At 39.8% G+C, this 14011-nt stretch overlaps 1 protein-coding gene and 1 pseudogene across 1 annotated transcript; both read right to left on the bottom strand.

Annotated features, from left to right (window-relative positions):
• Positions 1 to 123: 123 nt before the first annotated feature.
• LOC104779313 (myrosinase-binding protein 1-like) lies at positions 124 to 3485 on the bottom strand. The gene is made up of 6 exons (XM_087506999.1): positions 3407 to 3485; positions 2730 to 2950; positions 2160 to 2609; positions 1645 to 2058; positions 634 to 1557; positions 124 to 547 (listed from the first exon to the last, which is right to left on the bottom strand). Exons 3-6 carry the CDS (start codon positions 2475 to 2477, stop codon positions 278 to 280), a joined length of 1926 nt encoding a protein of 641 aa, XP_087363125.1. The 5' UTR covers positions 2478 to 2609; positions 2730 to 2950; positions 3407 to 3485; the 3' UTR covers positions 124 to 277.
• A 1098-nt stretch (positions 3486 to 4583) lies between these two features.
• LOC104779314 (myrosinase-binding protein 2-like) lies at positions 4584 to 13197 on the bottom strand (annotated as a pseudogene).
• Between the last annotated feature and the right edge of the window lie 814 nt (positions 13198 to 14011).

A 14011-nucleotide genomic window follows, 5' to 3' on the forward strand; every position in this document is an offset into this window, starting at 1 on the left:
TTGAGATGTTTTTTTTAATGAATGTAAAATTCATTCAACCAAAATTACAATACATGCATCGTTTAGTTGAAAATGCTGTAAATGGTAAACAAACATAATTAAATTAACCAAGATCTAAAATGATTGAAAAGAAACATCATTTATTAAAATGAACAAGACACCATAAAACCAGAACATCACATGATGGCATGAAGCATTACCACTAAAACACACAAATCCTTAGACATGGTCCATGGACCTTATTTAATTAACGGAATCATCAGAGAAAGGAAACTAATTAAAGAGTAATTCTGTAACTGGTGAAAATGGGCACGACATGGACTCCGATCTGATGAACCACATCACTAGCTTTCCCATAGAACCCAACGATCTTGTGACCTTCCTCCTTAAGCTCGAAATGTTCCCCAGCAGTCAATCCAAACGGCTGAGACGTTCGCTTGTTAGTCTTGAACGTTAGACTGGTCACCACTTCAGCTTCAACTCCGAAGATTTTATCATAGTAACCTTCCACCGAAGTGATGTACTCACTTGGATAATCAAGCTCAAACTACAAAAACAACAAAAAGAGGGCAGTTAAGTCAAGAAATCAATAATTGGGAGAAACTAGAAAGCGATTAGAGAGAAGAAAAAAACCGTTTCAGTTCCAAGTAATGTTTTCTTCCCGTGACCATCACCGATGATTGCTTGAGAGCCTTTGTTATACTCAAACGTGACAAAAGCTACACCATTGTTTCCTTGACCAACAAGTATCTTTTTAACACCATCGAAAACACCATCATCCCAGGAAGCTCCTCCATTACCACCTCTTGCTTGTAGCTTCTTAGCAGTAGTAGAAGGAGTCAATGGAGTAGTCGAAGTTGTTGTTGGAACGAAATAACCGCCAAGAGCATAGAGAACATCACTAGCTTTGCCATGGAAACCAGCAAGTTTCCCTCCCTCACCGTCTTTAATTTCGAATATCTTCTCAGTCACCATTCCAAAAGGCTGTGAGGTTTTGCCCTTAAAGGTTTTGAAGACAAGAGAAGTGACGATTTCACTCTTAAAACCAAAGACGTTGTCGACAGAAACTTCAACTGATGTGATGTAATCATCAGGATCAACCTCAAACTCCTCTGTTCCTAACAATGTCATTTTTCCATGCTCTCGTGTCTCTCTTTTCCCGTCTTTTTCGTATTCGAATTTGACATAAGCTACACCGGAATCGCCTTGACCAACATAAACCTTTCTTATATGATCAAAAGAACCATCGTCGAATGTTGCTCCACCATTTCCTCCTTGTGCTTCCACTTTGTTGGGAGGAGCCAATGCCGAATGGTTAAGTACAAAGTAAGTTCCGGGAGAATTGAGATTCGAGTCAGCGAATCTAGTAAATCTAGTGATCTTCTTATCTTTAACACGAAGAGAGAATGGTGTACCATCATACTCAGAAAGTTTATAACCAAAGAACTCAGAAGTGTTCTTTTCGGTTTTAAACTTAATTCCTTGGAAGACATTGGAAGAATCGTACCAACTCTCGATATAAACGAGATAGTCATCAGGATAATTCCTGATGGAAACCTGAAGAAGCTTAAGAGTAAACTTAGTTCAAAATAATATGTCTACAACTTTCGAAAGTGTAACAACAACAAAAAAATGCTAACGAACCGTGGAAATGTTATTTTTATCCTTCACACCATGTAAAATTCCTTCCTTTGTCTCTCCGTCTTCGACAGTATCAAACTTGATTTGCTCAATTCCTCCGTTACCAGATGATATGTAGATCTTGGTCACACTGTTTTTAGGAACCCGAGCCGGAGCTGGAGCAGGAAGAGGTGCAAAATATGCACCAAGAGCATTAATAACATCACCAGACCGACCATAAAACCCAACAAGTTTAAAACCTGTTTCCTCGAACACAAATTCGCTACCGACCACAGTCCCAAAAGCAGGGGAGGTTCTTCCTTTTGATGTCTTAAACGTAAGGGACGTAAGGTATGCATCGATTATTCCCTCCACTGATTGAATATCGATTGTACCCTCCACTGATGTAATATGTTCATTGGGATAATCCACCACAAACTGCAACCAAATATACATTTTTTCTCAAATCAATAGCGAAGAATAATAATACTAATATCTTAGTACACACGATAATACACAAAGCTTATATATCAAGGTACCTGTGGAGCTTCTTTTCTATTCCCATGAACATGCGGTATGGTTCTTTGGCCTTTGGCATACTCAAACCTGACATAACCCACATTCTTACCATTTCGTCCGACGAGCACTTTTCTAACACCATCGAAAGAGCCATCGTCCCAAGCAAAATCTCCTTTCCCACCTTGAAGTTTAAAGTCCTTAAGAGACGAATCCACAACAGAGAAGTGAGCTCCAATGGAATCAAGAACTTCACTAGATCGTCCATGGAACCCAACAAGTTTTCTTCCATTTTTACCCTCGAGCTTAAATTCTTTCCCGGGTGAAAGACACGAAAACATCGGCGTATGACCGAGTACCGGAGACGTTCTTCCATAAGAGGTTTTGAAGACTAACGTTTTGATGAAAGCGTACCTTTCATCGTACCTTCCACCAACGGCTATGATATATTCACTCGGATAATCCACTGAAAACTGGATTTCATATCCCACAAAAAAAAAACAAAACTAATCATCAGCATCGATCTCCCAATACTTCTTACGGGTTTGACAAGAACCGATCTAAGAATAGCAAAGTCATGATGTTTTCATTACCTCTTATAATCGACCGCAGTTTTTCCCGTGTTCACGGATTTGGATTTTTCCGTCCTTTTCATATTCGATCTTGATATAAGTTACAAAGCGCGCAACATCTTTTCCAACAGTTATTTTCTTAAAACCATCGAAGACACCATCGTCGAATGCTACTCCCTTGATACCACCTACCGGTCCGACCTTTTGAGACATTGTTTCGATCTTTCAACTTGAGAGAAAACCTGAAAGATTCAAACGTTTTTAAAAAAAAAAAAAAAATCAAAAACACAGTAAGAAACAGGAAATTACTAACCAAATGGTTTCTTCGTAAAGTAAGAGTGGGAGCAGTACAGACTATGTTTTCACTTATATCAACAAAATTGTCCAAGTGACAAAAAAAAAATCATTTATATGTTCCAAAACCAAGGATGTATCAGTGATTTCTTTGCTTGGCGAATATTTTTTACTTAAAAAAAGAGAATGCAACATTGAAAAAAAAATAATTAGAGTATATGTTTATATAGAAGTTCTTTGACATCTAGCCTTTACTCACTCGTTAGAGAGGAAAAACAAAGAATCTTAGCACATAAAATAATTAAGTAAAACTACGCCATTTTGTGGATCAAAAGTCAATTAAGAAAAATCCAAAAGAAAGAGAGATCCAAAAGTAAAACCAAAAAGAAGAGATAAATAGTAACCTGAGTAAAGAGAGTACGATGAAGAACGAGAGTAACTTGTCAGGTTGGTGCCTTGGTGGGTAGTAATAGGGGAAAATGTGAAAGTAGAAACCCCACCTATACAAACTCTTTATAGTTATAATTCTCGAAAACGGCTACAATCGTTTGAAATGTGAGGGATGTGCTTCCCACGTTGTCTAACTAACAAAGATAAATCCAAGAAACCATGCATTTGTTACACTAAAGAAAATAACAAAAATAATAAGCAAGGCACCTAATGGTTACTTTTAAAAGAACACTAAATCAGTCTTATCTTTATTAACAAAAATATAGTTTTCTTGGGGTGAATTTTTTTTTCTATCAATCTAGTTACGACATGTAGAATGTAGAAAAAATCGGATTTAAGTCTCTTGTATCCCTATCCCAAAAATTCTTTTCTATACATCCACTTTAATTCTAAAATACCATCTTCTTTAATGAAGGAAGAAAACTACCCCTCTAACAATTTTGAAATAAAAATCAAACATCCTAGCCCTAGTTGTACCCTAGTTGTACCCTAGTTGTACCCTAGTTGTACCCTAGTTATACCCCACATAGTGGGATTCGAACCCTGGGCGCGCGCGCGTGCGCATGGAGCTCTCAACCACTGAGCTCTTTGTGTTTTTCGTTGAACACTTGCTGGTTTAATTATATTTAACCTTTAGCAACTTTCATTAAGGGTAATATTGTCTTGTTACCACTGAGGAGTTTTTGAAAAATTGTTTTGATGAAAATGGGGTATGAGATTTTAGTCCGAAAAAATCTAACCCAAAAAGTCAACCCGGACTCATGTATCATCTCTCCACAAATTTACACTTTTTATAAAAAAATAATTAGCAACGACTTTTAAAATTTTCACGTCTTTTCTATTTATTATTTATATGTACAAATCCAAACAAAACACTTTAAGAAAATATTTTCTGAAAACTAAAAAGTATTAAATTTTTTAAAAAACAAACACAAAAACTAATCAAGATCTTAAAAGTACGTGATATATTGTTATGGGCTTGACCTAATCTATTTTTGTGTGTGTCAGTTATAAGCAAAAGATGTAAATAGAAACTACAACACATCAAAGCAGAACATCACATGATCGCTACCATAAAGCAGTGACACTAAGACACACACACAAATTCATAAGCATGGCCCATGGACCTGAGTCACCTGACCTTATTTTACAAAATCATCAAAGAAAATGAAGGAACTAAAGCGTAATCCTATAATTGGTGAAAATGGGCTCGACATGGACTCCGATCTGATGAACCACATCACTAGCTTTCCCATGGAACCCAACGATCTTGTGACCTTCCTCCTTAAGCTCGAAATGTTCCCCAGCAGTCAATCCAAACGGCTGAGACGTTCTCTTGTTAGTCTTGAACGTCAGACTGGTTACCACTTCAGCTTCAACTCCGAAGATTTTATCATAGTAACCTTCCACCGAAGTGAGGTACTCACTTGGATAGTCAACCTCAAACTACATAAAAAAAAACAAGAAGAGGAAAATTAGGTCAAGAAATCAATTATTGGGAGAAACTAGAAAGAGAATAGAGAGAAGAATTAAAGAACCGTCTCAGTTCCAAGTAATGTTTTCTTCCCATAACCATCACCGATTATGGCTTGAGTGCCTTTGTTATACTCAAACGTGACAAAAGCTACACCATCGTTTCCTTGACCTACAAGTATCTTTCTAACACCATCGAAAACACCATCATCCCAGGAAGCACCTCCATTACCACCTTTTGCTTGTAGCTTCTTAATAGTAGAAGGAGTCAAGGCCGAATGGTTAAGTACAAAGTAAGTTCCAGGAAAATTGAGATTCGTATTAGCGAATCTAGCAAAGCCAATGATCTTCTTATCCTTGACATGAAGAGAGAACGGTGTACCATCATCCTCAGAAAGTTTATAACCAAAGAACTCAGAAGTGTTCTTGTCGGTTTTGAACTTAATTCCTTGGAAGACATTGGAAGAATCGTACCAACTCTCGACATAAACGAGATAGTCATCAGGATAATTGCTTACGGCAATCTGAAGGTTTCAGAGAAAAGTTAGATCAAAATGTAAGTAATACATATACGTCTAAAACTTTCTCGAGTGTAACAAAAAAAAATGCTAACGTACCGTGGAAATGATATTTGTAGCCTTCACACCATGCAAAATTCCTTCCTTTGTCTCTCCGTTTTCGACAGTATCAAACTTGATTTGCTCAATTCCCCCGTTACCAGATGAAATGTTGATCTTGGTCACACTCTTTTTGGGAACCTGAGATGGAGCTCCAGCGGGAAGAGGGGCAAAATATGCACCGAGAGAATCCCAACCACATTACCAGAACGACCATAAATCCCAACAAGTTTAAAACCTGTTTCTTGAAACACAAATTTACTACCAACCACAGTCCCAAAAGCAGGGGATGTTCTTCCTTTTGACGTCTTCCTTTTGAGGACCACGACACAAATTTTTTTTTCTCTCTGCTGACGTGGCAAGGGAGATTCAAAAGGCGATTTAGGGTTTTTTCGTGACGGCCACGGATGCCGTCGTCCGGGTCTTCTATGGAGGACACTGGGGTTGCTCTCGGATCGGAAAGTGGGTCTGATGTTCGTGTAGAGGTGGGGCTTGATGATAATGTGAGGGGGCCAAGCGAGGTTCCGCTTCCGCAAGCGGGATCTAAGCAGGTCACTGGGTCAGAAGGGTTGGTGAAGAAGGGTGACGCTCCGGATAAGAAGTCGTTTCTTACGGTGGCTAAAAAACATGTGTTTACGAAACAGAAGTTCGTGGTAGAGAAGGTAGATGGGCAGGAGAGGGTTATTGTGCCTAAGGAGGTTTTAACGGGGTCGAAGCCTCTATGGGAAGATCTCTTAATTGGGAAATTTCTCAATGAGAAAGCTCCTTGATGTTCATATATTTTACCCTGTTTTCCCTTAATATATTCACATCTTTTGCTATCCATTTTGACAATTATTGCATAGCTTTAGGACTGTTCTTGCATTAGAGTTTAGTTGCATTGCATTTGCATCTTTTCATGCATAAACAGGTGATTTTGGAGCTTAAGGAGCATTGAAGCAATGCTGAGGAGAAGTGAAGCAATCATAAAGAGAAAGCAAGAGAGCTAAGGCTGAAGAACCAAGGTCCGGAATCCAACTCGACTGCCCACTCGACCAGACACTCGACCGTGTGCTGAGAGGGACTCGACCGAGTGGGAGGAGCACAAGAGGAGCCAACTCGACCGGTCACTCGACCGAGCACCAGGTCGAGTTGGTCGAGCCGCCTGGCTATTTTGTCTTTTAGCGTTTTTAGGGCTTCCACTACATTTTCTATATAAGGGCTTGTACCTGCAGCCACCAAAAGAGCCCAGCTTTTTAGAGAGTCAAAAACCTAGTTTTTACCTTTTTGGGAATTATTCCTTTTGCACTTTTATTTTTAGATCTTGTACCTCCTTGAAGGAGAAAAACAAAGAATTCTTGGATTTTGTTGGTTCCATAACTTTCAAGATATTAAGAATTCGTGTTTGATTCCTTCTTCAATATTGTAGATCTTTGCTTTATCTATCTAATAATGCAAGTTTCATCATTTTCTGGGTTTATGATTTTGATGTTCATCATGTGTTCTTGTGAGTAGTTGCTTAGGATCTTGAGGATGGGTTAGGCTGGGCTGTGTTTGTGGTTTGTTTGATTTGGTCAAGCTTGATTGTTGTAGATCTCTTCTAGGCTAGATGTTCTTAATGTTGATCCTATATCTGAGAGGGTAGGGTTTGATTTCAAGCCTCTTAGCATCACACCAATGTCTAAGGAGCATAGATAAGGCTAGATCTAGAGACTATCATTAGGCTTGCTAAGAGATTAGAAGTCTTGTTTGATTTTTGACATATTGCTTAATGCCTGCTTGTGTAGATTCTTTACTTTGTGAGAACAAGTCTAGAGATGCATGAGTTTGATTGTTTCTTGCCATGAGAGTGGATTAGACATGTCTTAGAAATATATGTCTAGAGATTAGCTCAAGTTGTTTGAGATTTGTTGACCAAGTTAGATGACCTCAATCATAGTCCAGCCCATGAATCCCTCCTCAAGGCCTTCCTTGTTTATTGATTTCTTAGCTTAAATCCTGTTGTTTGATTCGTTTTGGTATTGCTCTGTTTTTCTTGTGTTGCTCTGTTTTGCGTATTTGTCCAGCTCGACCCTGCACTCGATCAGCACTCGATCGAGTGCTTGCTCGAGTTCCAACCCAGAACTTGTGTTTATGATTTGTGTTTGTCCTGTTTCACCCTAGTTGCATTTCTGTTGCATTCATTTAGTATCCTGTTCATTACTTACCTTGCATTAGTTCAATACTTGCATTCCCATAGTTCAATACTTGGAGTTCTTAGCAAGTGGTGTGGGGAAGCCAGTTCGTTTCCACCCAAAAACTGAAGCATGTGACTGTTTTGATGAAGCTCGAATCCTTGTTGAAGCTGATCTCACTAAGGATTTACCACGTGAATTTGTCATTCGAGGTGAAGAAGATGGAGAGTTGGATGCGGTAATACGCTATTCGTACCCTTGGCTTCCACCAAGATGCACTGGATGTAACAAATGGGGACATTTACGAGACTCTTGTCTTACGGCGAGTAGTTTGTCGGCTCTGGTGGAGAAAGACATATCGGACACCCTGGAGAAGGAGGACAGGGTTTTAGAGGTAGCACAAACTGTTGTAGCAGGGGAATGTACACCTAGGGAAACTAATGTTTCGGCTGTTGTGGGTTTGGTAGCGACTTCACCGGGGAATGCGGATGGTTGGAGCACCCCTCAGAAGAAGAGTCGTAGCCCTAGTAAGGGAACCAACTCTTCTCCGGCTAAGGCTTCGACACTATCGAATTCCTACTCTGTTTTGAGTGGAAATGAGGACATGGACGATGGGGACGTGGTGATCTCAGACGAGGTTGTGACGCCTCCAGTAGAGATTACAAAGGAGTTTGCTCCTCAAGGATGTTCAGTGGTGGAGACTTCAATCTCACTGGCTGATACATCGACGAAAGAACCCCCTATGCGACCATATCTCCCCCGAGATTCTAAAACAGCTCATAAAACGGTCACTGTTTCTTCTACTCGTGGAGCGGGTATGAAGAACTCAAAACATCATTAATTATGTCTGGTTTCTTTTGGAATGTCCGTGGCTTAAACAGATCAAAAAAACATTCCATTATAAAGAAATGGGTGGAGGGAAATAAGATGAAGATTGGTGTTTGATAGAAACACGAGTACGAGAGAGGAAGGTCTCATTGGTGGCATCGAAAGTTTTTAATGAATGGTCGGTTTTAACAAATTACGAGCACAATCGTCAGGGTCGAATTTGGCTAGTGTGGGGACCTGATGTCCTTCTCACTCCGTTTTACAAAAGTGCACAGATGATAACTTGTTCAATCAAATTGCCTGATCAGGATGAGGATTTTTTTTGTTCTTTTATCTATGGTTATAACACGGCAACAGAGAGGAGGGAGCTGTGGTCGGAGCTTCGTGATCATGCAGATAGCCCGCTTATTGGTAACAGGCCGTGGATGATAATGGGGGATTTTAATGAAACTTTGGATTTGTCGGAGCATTCTCATCTTGATGGTCAGCCTGTGGTCACGGCTGGTATGAGGGACTTTCAAAGTATTGTGAACTATTGCTCTTTCTCCGATTTAGCAGCTCATGGCCCTTTGTTTACTTGGAGTAACAAGAGGGAGACCGATCTCATCTCCAAGAAATTGGACAGAGTAATGGTGAATGCTCGTTGGTTGCACTCTTTTCCGACATCCTATAGTGCTTTCGAGGCAGGGGGTTGCTCAGATCATATGAGGTGTCGGCTAGAACTAACGGCGGGTGGGGGAAATACACGTCCTCCTCGAAAACCTTTTAAGTTTGTAAATGCTATCAAGAGTCTCTCTGACTTCAAACCGTTTGTCCGTGAAGCTTGGCAAACAACTGAACCTTTGCACATGTCCACATCCACGCTACATAGGTTTTCTAAGAAGTTGAAAGCATTGAAACCCATACTGCGGCAATTAGCTAGGAATAGAATGGGTGACTTGATTAAGAAATCAAAGGAGGCTTATGAGGATTTATGTAAGAAGCAGGAGCTGACACTTTTGTGCCCTTCGCCTCAAGCGATGTATGCGGAGAACAAAGCCTATGAGCGGTGGGAGCGTGTGGCTAGTTTGGAGGAGAAATACCTTAAGCAGAGATCGAAGCTGCACTGGTTACAGGTTGAGGATAAGAACAACAAAACATTACACAGGGCTGTGCTTAAACGTGCGGCGAAGAACTCTATCAGGGAGATTCAGAGACCCGACGGCTCTATCTGTAAGGATCCGGAAGACATTAAATTAGAAGCAGAGAGGTTTTTTAGGGAGTTCCTGCAGTTGGTGCCGGATGATTATGAGGAGGTTTCAATCGATGTCTTACAAGGTTTGATGTTGTATCGCTGCTCTGAACAGGAAAAAACTCTTTTGACTCGACCTGTATCAGCAGAAGAGATTCAGAAGGTTTTATTTGCAATGCCAAATGATAAATCACCTGGTCCGGACGGGTATACTTCAGAGTTTTATAAAGCAGCTTGGGACTATGTGGGTCATGAGTTTGTTTTGGCAGTTCAGTCGTTTTTTGTCAAAGGTTTCCTGCCCAAGGGAGTCAATTAAACAATTTTAGCATTGATTCCAAAGAAGTCTAAGGCTAGAGAGATGAAGGATTACAGGCCAATATCCTGCTGCAATGTTTTGTACAAGGTTATTTCGAAAATAATAACAAACCGGTTGAAATCAGTGTTGCTAAAGTTCATAGTCGGGAATCAGTCTGCTTTTGTCAAGAACAGACTCCTAATTGAGAATGTTTTACTTGCTACGAAATTGGTCAAGGATTATCACAAGGATACAATATCTAATTGATTTGCTATTAAGATTGATATCTCAAAAGCCTTCGACTCTGTTCAATGGGGATTTTTGCAAAACACACTGATGGCGATGGAGTTTCCTCCTGTTTTTGTCAAATGGATCATGCTCTGTATAACCACTCCTTCCTTCTCTGTCTAAGTAAACGGAGAACTCGCGGGTTTTTTCAATAGTAAACGTGGATTACGGCAGGGATGCTCTCTCTCTCCCTACTTGTTTGTTGTTGTTATGGACGTTTTATCAAAAATGTTGGATCAAGCGGCAGTCTCACAACAGTTTGCCTATCACCCACGCTGCAAGATCATTGGCTTAACCCATCTCAGTTTTGCTGATGATCTGCTCGTGTTCTCTGATGGTAGTGTTCGCTCCATAGAGGGAATAGTCCAGGTTTTTGAGAAGTTTGCAAAGAGATCTTGTCTGCGTATAAGTATGGAAAAAACAACAGTTTACCTTGCGGGAGTCTCCCCCGAGATTCAACAAGTAATAATGGATCGATTCTCTTTTGCAGTCGGTACACTGCCGGTTCGATACTTAGATTTCCCTCTAGTCACTAAGCGTCTCTCTGCAGCGGATTACTTTCCCCTTATTGAGCATATCAAACAAAGAATTGGATCCTGGTCAGCATGTTTCCTCTCGTATGCCGGTCGATTCAACTTAATCAGTTCTGTTCTTTGGAGTATTTGTAACTTCTGGTTAGCTGCTTACCGCCTACCCCGAGAGTGCATTCGAACTGTGGAGAAGATTTGTTCAGCGTATCTTTGGTCTGGACCAAAGCTTAACACAAACAAAGGTAAGGTCTCTTGGGAGGACGTATGTAAACCAAAGACTGAAGGGGGTTTAGGTTTTCGGTCTCTGCAAGAAGCTAATGATGTCAGCTGTTTGAAGCTAATTTGGCGTATTGTCTCTTGTGAGGATTCACTGTGGGTTATATGGGTGAAACAAACTCTTCTCAAGAATTCATCTCTCTGGTCAGTTGAGGCAACGCAGCTGGGCTCGTGGATGTGGAAAAAAATCTTGAAGTTTCGGGATGTTGCGCAACCTCTCACTAGGACTAAGGTCAATGATGGCCGGAGGACTTCATTTGGTTTGATAACTGGTCTAGTCTGGGTCGTCTTATGCCTCTAGTTGGTACGAGGGGAATCATTGATATGGGTATCGGTCAACATGCCACCGTTGCTGAGGCTTGGGACCGTCGTCGGAGACGTCATCACACAGCCCAACTCAACTCCATAGAGGACGTGTTGCATACGCAATGGCTTAACCGCAACTCAGAGATGGATAAAGTTTTATGGAAAGGGAAGAATGATGAGTACAAAGCTTTTTTTTCTGCCCGAGATACCTGGAATAACCTCCGTCACGCCTCTGCTGTAGTCGACTGGAGTAGAGGGGTATGGTTCACACATGCCACTCCGAAATTTTCATTCTGTGTTTGGCTAGCAGTGCAAAATAGACTGTCCACAGGCGATCAAATGATGCAATGGAACATTGGAGCGGCTCCCACTTGTGTTCTCTGTCACAACGCTCTTGAAACGAGAGACCATCTCTTTTTCTCTTGCGAATTTGCTACTGGGCTTTGGCACAACTTAGCCACTCGTATTTATTCCACTCGGTACTCCACGGATTGGCACACTGTTGTTCAGGCTGCTTCTTCGACTTGGCCCCATCGAACTACCAGGTTTCTTGCCCGCTACGTTTTGCAGATCTGCGTATATTCCCTTTGTTGGGAACAGAATGACCGTCGCCATGAAGCTCCTCCCACCCCACAAGCTCAACTTATTCAACGGATTGATAGACAAATTCGTAACCAGCTGCTTGCGATCCAGCTTACAGGTGATGCCCGGTATGAAGACGGACTGGGCTTTTGGCTAGCATCACGTTTTTAATTCCTCTGTTTTTTCTACCAAATCAGATGTTTCTGTTTTTAACAAACAAGGTTTAATTTCTGTTGAACACTGATGTAAAAATGTATTTTCTTTTTTGAATCTAATTTAACATATTTTCAAAAAAAAAAAAAAATGTTCATTAGGATAATCCACCGCAAACTGCCACAAAATATAAAAACTTCTCCAATCAAAAGCGAAAATAATAATACTAATATCTTAGAACACAAAGCTATTATATAAAGATACCTTTTGTGGGGCTTCTTGTCTATGCCCATGCGCATGCGGTATGGTTCTTTGGCCTTTGGCATACTCAAACCTGACATAACCCACATTCTTACCATTTCGTCCAACAAGCACTTTTCTAACACCATCGAAAGCGCCATCGTCCCAAGCAAACCCTCCATTCCCACCTTTAAGTTTAAAGTGCTTAAGAGACGAATCCACAACAGAGAAGTGAGGTCCAATGGCATCAAGAGCTTCACCAGCACGTCTATGAAAACCAATGAGTTTTCCTCCATTTTTACCCTTCAGCATGAATTCTTTCCCAACTGGATTTCCTAATAACGTCATATGACCTAGTATGGGAGATGTTCTTCCGTAAGAGGTTTTGAAGAGTAACGATTTGATCAATGCTGCTCCATAACCGAAAATATCATCGTAGCCTCCACCAACGGCTATGATATATTCACTCGGATAATCCACTGAAAACTAGATTTTATTTTTCATCAAAAACAAATTGATTATTAGCTTTTACATGATTGATAAGAACCGGACTTTTGAATAAGAAAGCTATGATATATCATTACCTCTTGTAATCGACTGCGATTTGTTCCGTGTTCACAGATTTTGAATTTTCCGTCCCTTTCGTATTCGATCTTGATATAATTTACATTGCGAATATCTTTTCCAACAATTATTTTCTTAACACCATCGAAAATCCCATCGTCGAATGCTTCTCCGTTGTTACCACCCATCGGTCCCACCTTTTCAGACATTGTTTCTATCTGCTTCCTAATGAAACAACAAAAACTATGTTTTTCACTTATATCAAAAAATCACTTTTATGTTCCGAAACGAAGGATGTATCACACTATGCTATCTTTGCTTTGCCAATTTTCCTTTTGTTTATAAGTTCTTTGAAATATTGTAATACTCAAGAGTACTCACTAGTTAGAGAGGAAAAACAAAACATTTTAAGAATAAAATAATCAAATTATGCTGTTTTGTGGATCAAGAGTCAAGAAATTTCCAAGAAGAAAGAGAAAGTAAAACCAAAAAGAAGAGAGAAATAGTAACCTGAGTAAAGAGAGTACGATGAAGGATGAGAGTAACTTTGTTAGATTGGTGGATAGTGATCTTTTTCTTATATAATGTGACAGTAGAACCAACCCCACCAGCTAGACATGACCACGGTTACGGTTTATCAACCACTGATTACGGTTAAAAATTTTGTTTAACCTTAACCATAACCGTTTATTAAACAGTTAAACGGTTACAGTTAAATACGGTTCCGGTTGAAGCGGTTACGGTTATATACGGTTACGGTATTTAATAATATGATACGGTTAAATTATTTGATGATATAATATAATTGATATTATTTATTTACAATAAATATGTTATTTTAGCGTACTCATATTTCTATATATCATATAATTCATATTAAATAAATAATTATTAGTATATTTTATTACATTTTTAAAACGGTTAACAAATTACGGTTTAACTATGCGGTTAACCAACTGTTTTGATACGGTTACAGTTAATTAACGGTTATGGTTAATATAATTTGACCACATATTCGGTTAA

Source organism: Camelina sativa, chromosome 3 (assembly GCF_030686135.1).
Source record: "Camelina sativa cultivar CO46 ecotype springtype chromosome 3, ASM3068613v1".
NCBI classification, from domain to species: Eukaryota; Viridiplantae; Streptophyta; class Magnoliopsida; order Brassicales; family Brassicaceae; genus Camelina; species Camelina sativa.

What these genes read in the sequence shown, in the direction of transcription:
- LOC104779313 (XM_087506999.1), bottom strand. Translation starts at nt 2,477, where the DNA reads ATGTTTTCGTGTCTTTCACCCGGGAAAGAATTTAAGCTCGAGGGTAAA. An exon ending in ATAGAAAAGAAGCTCCACAG is followed by an intron (nt 2,059 to 2,159) that starts GTACCTTGATAT and finishes ATTTGGTTGCAG; the next exon opens with TTTGTGGTGGATTATCCCAA. An exon ending in CATTACTTGGAACTGAAACG is followed by an intron (nt 548 to 633) that starts GTTTTTTTCTTC and finishes TTGTTTTTGTAG; the next exon opens with TTTGAGCTTGATTATCCAAG.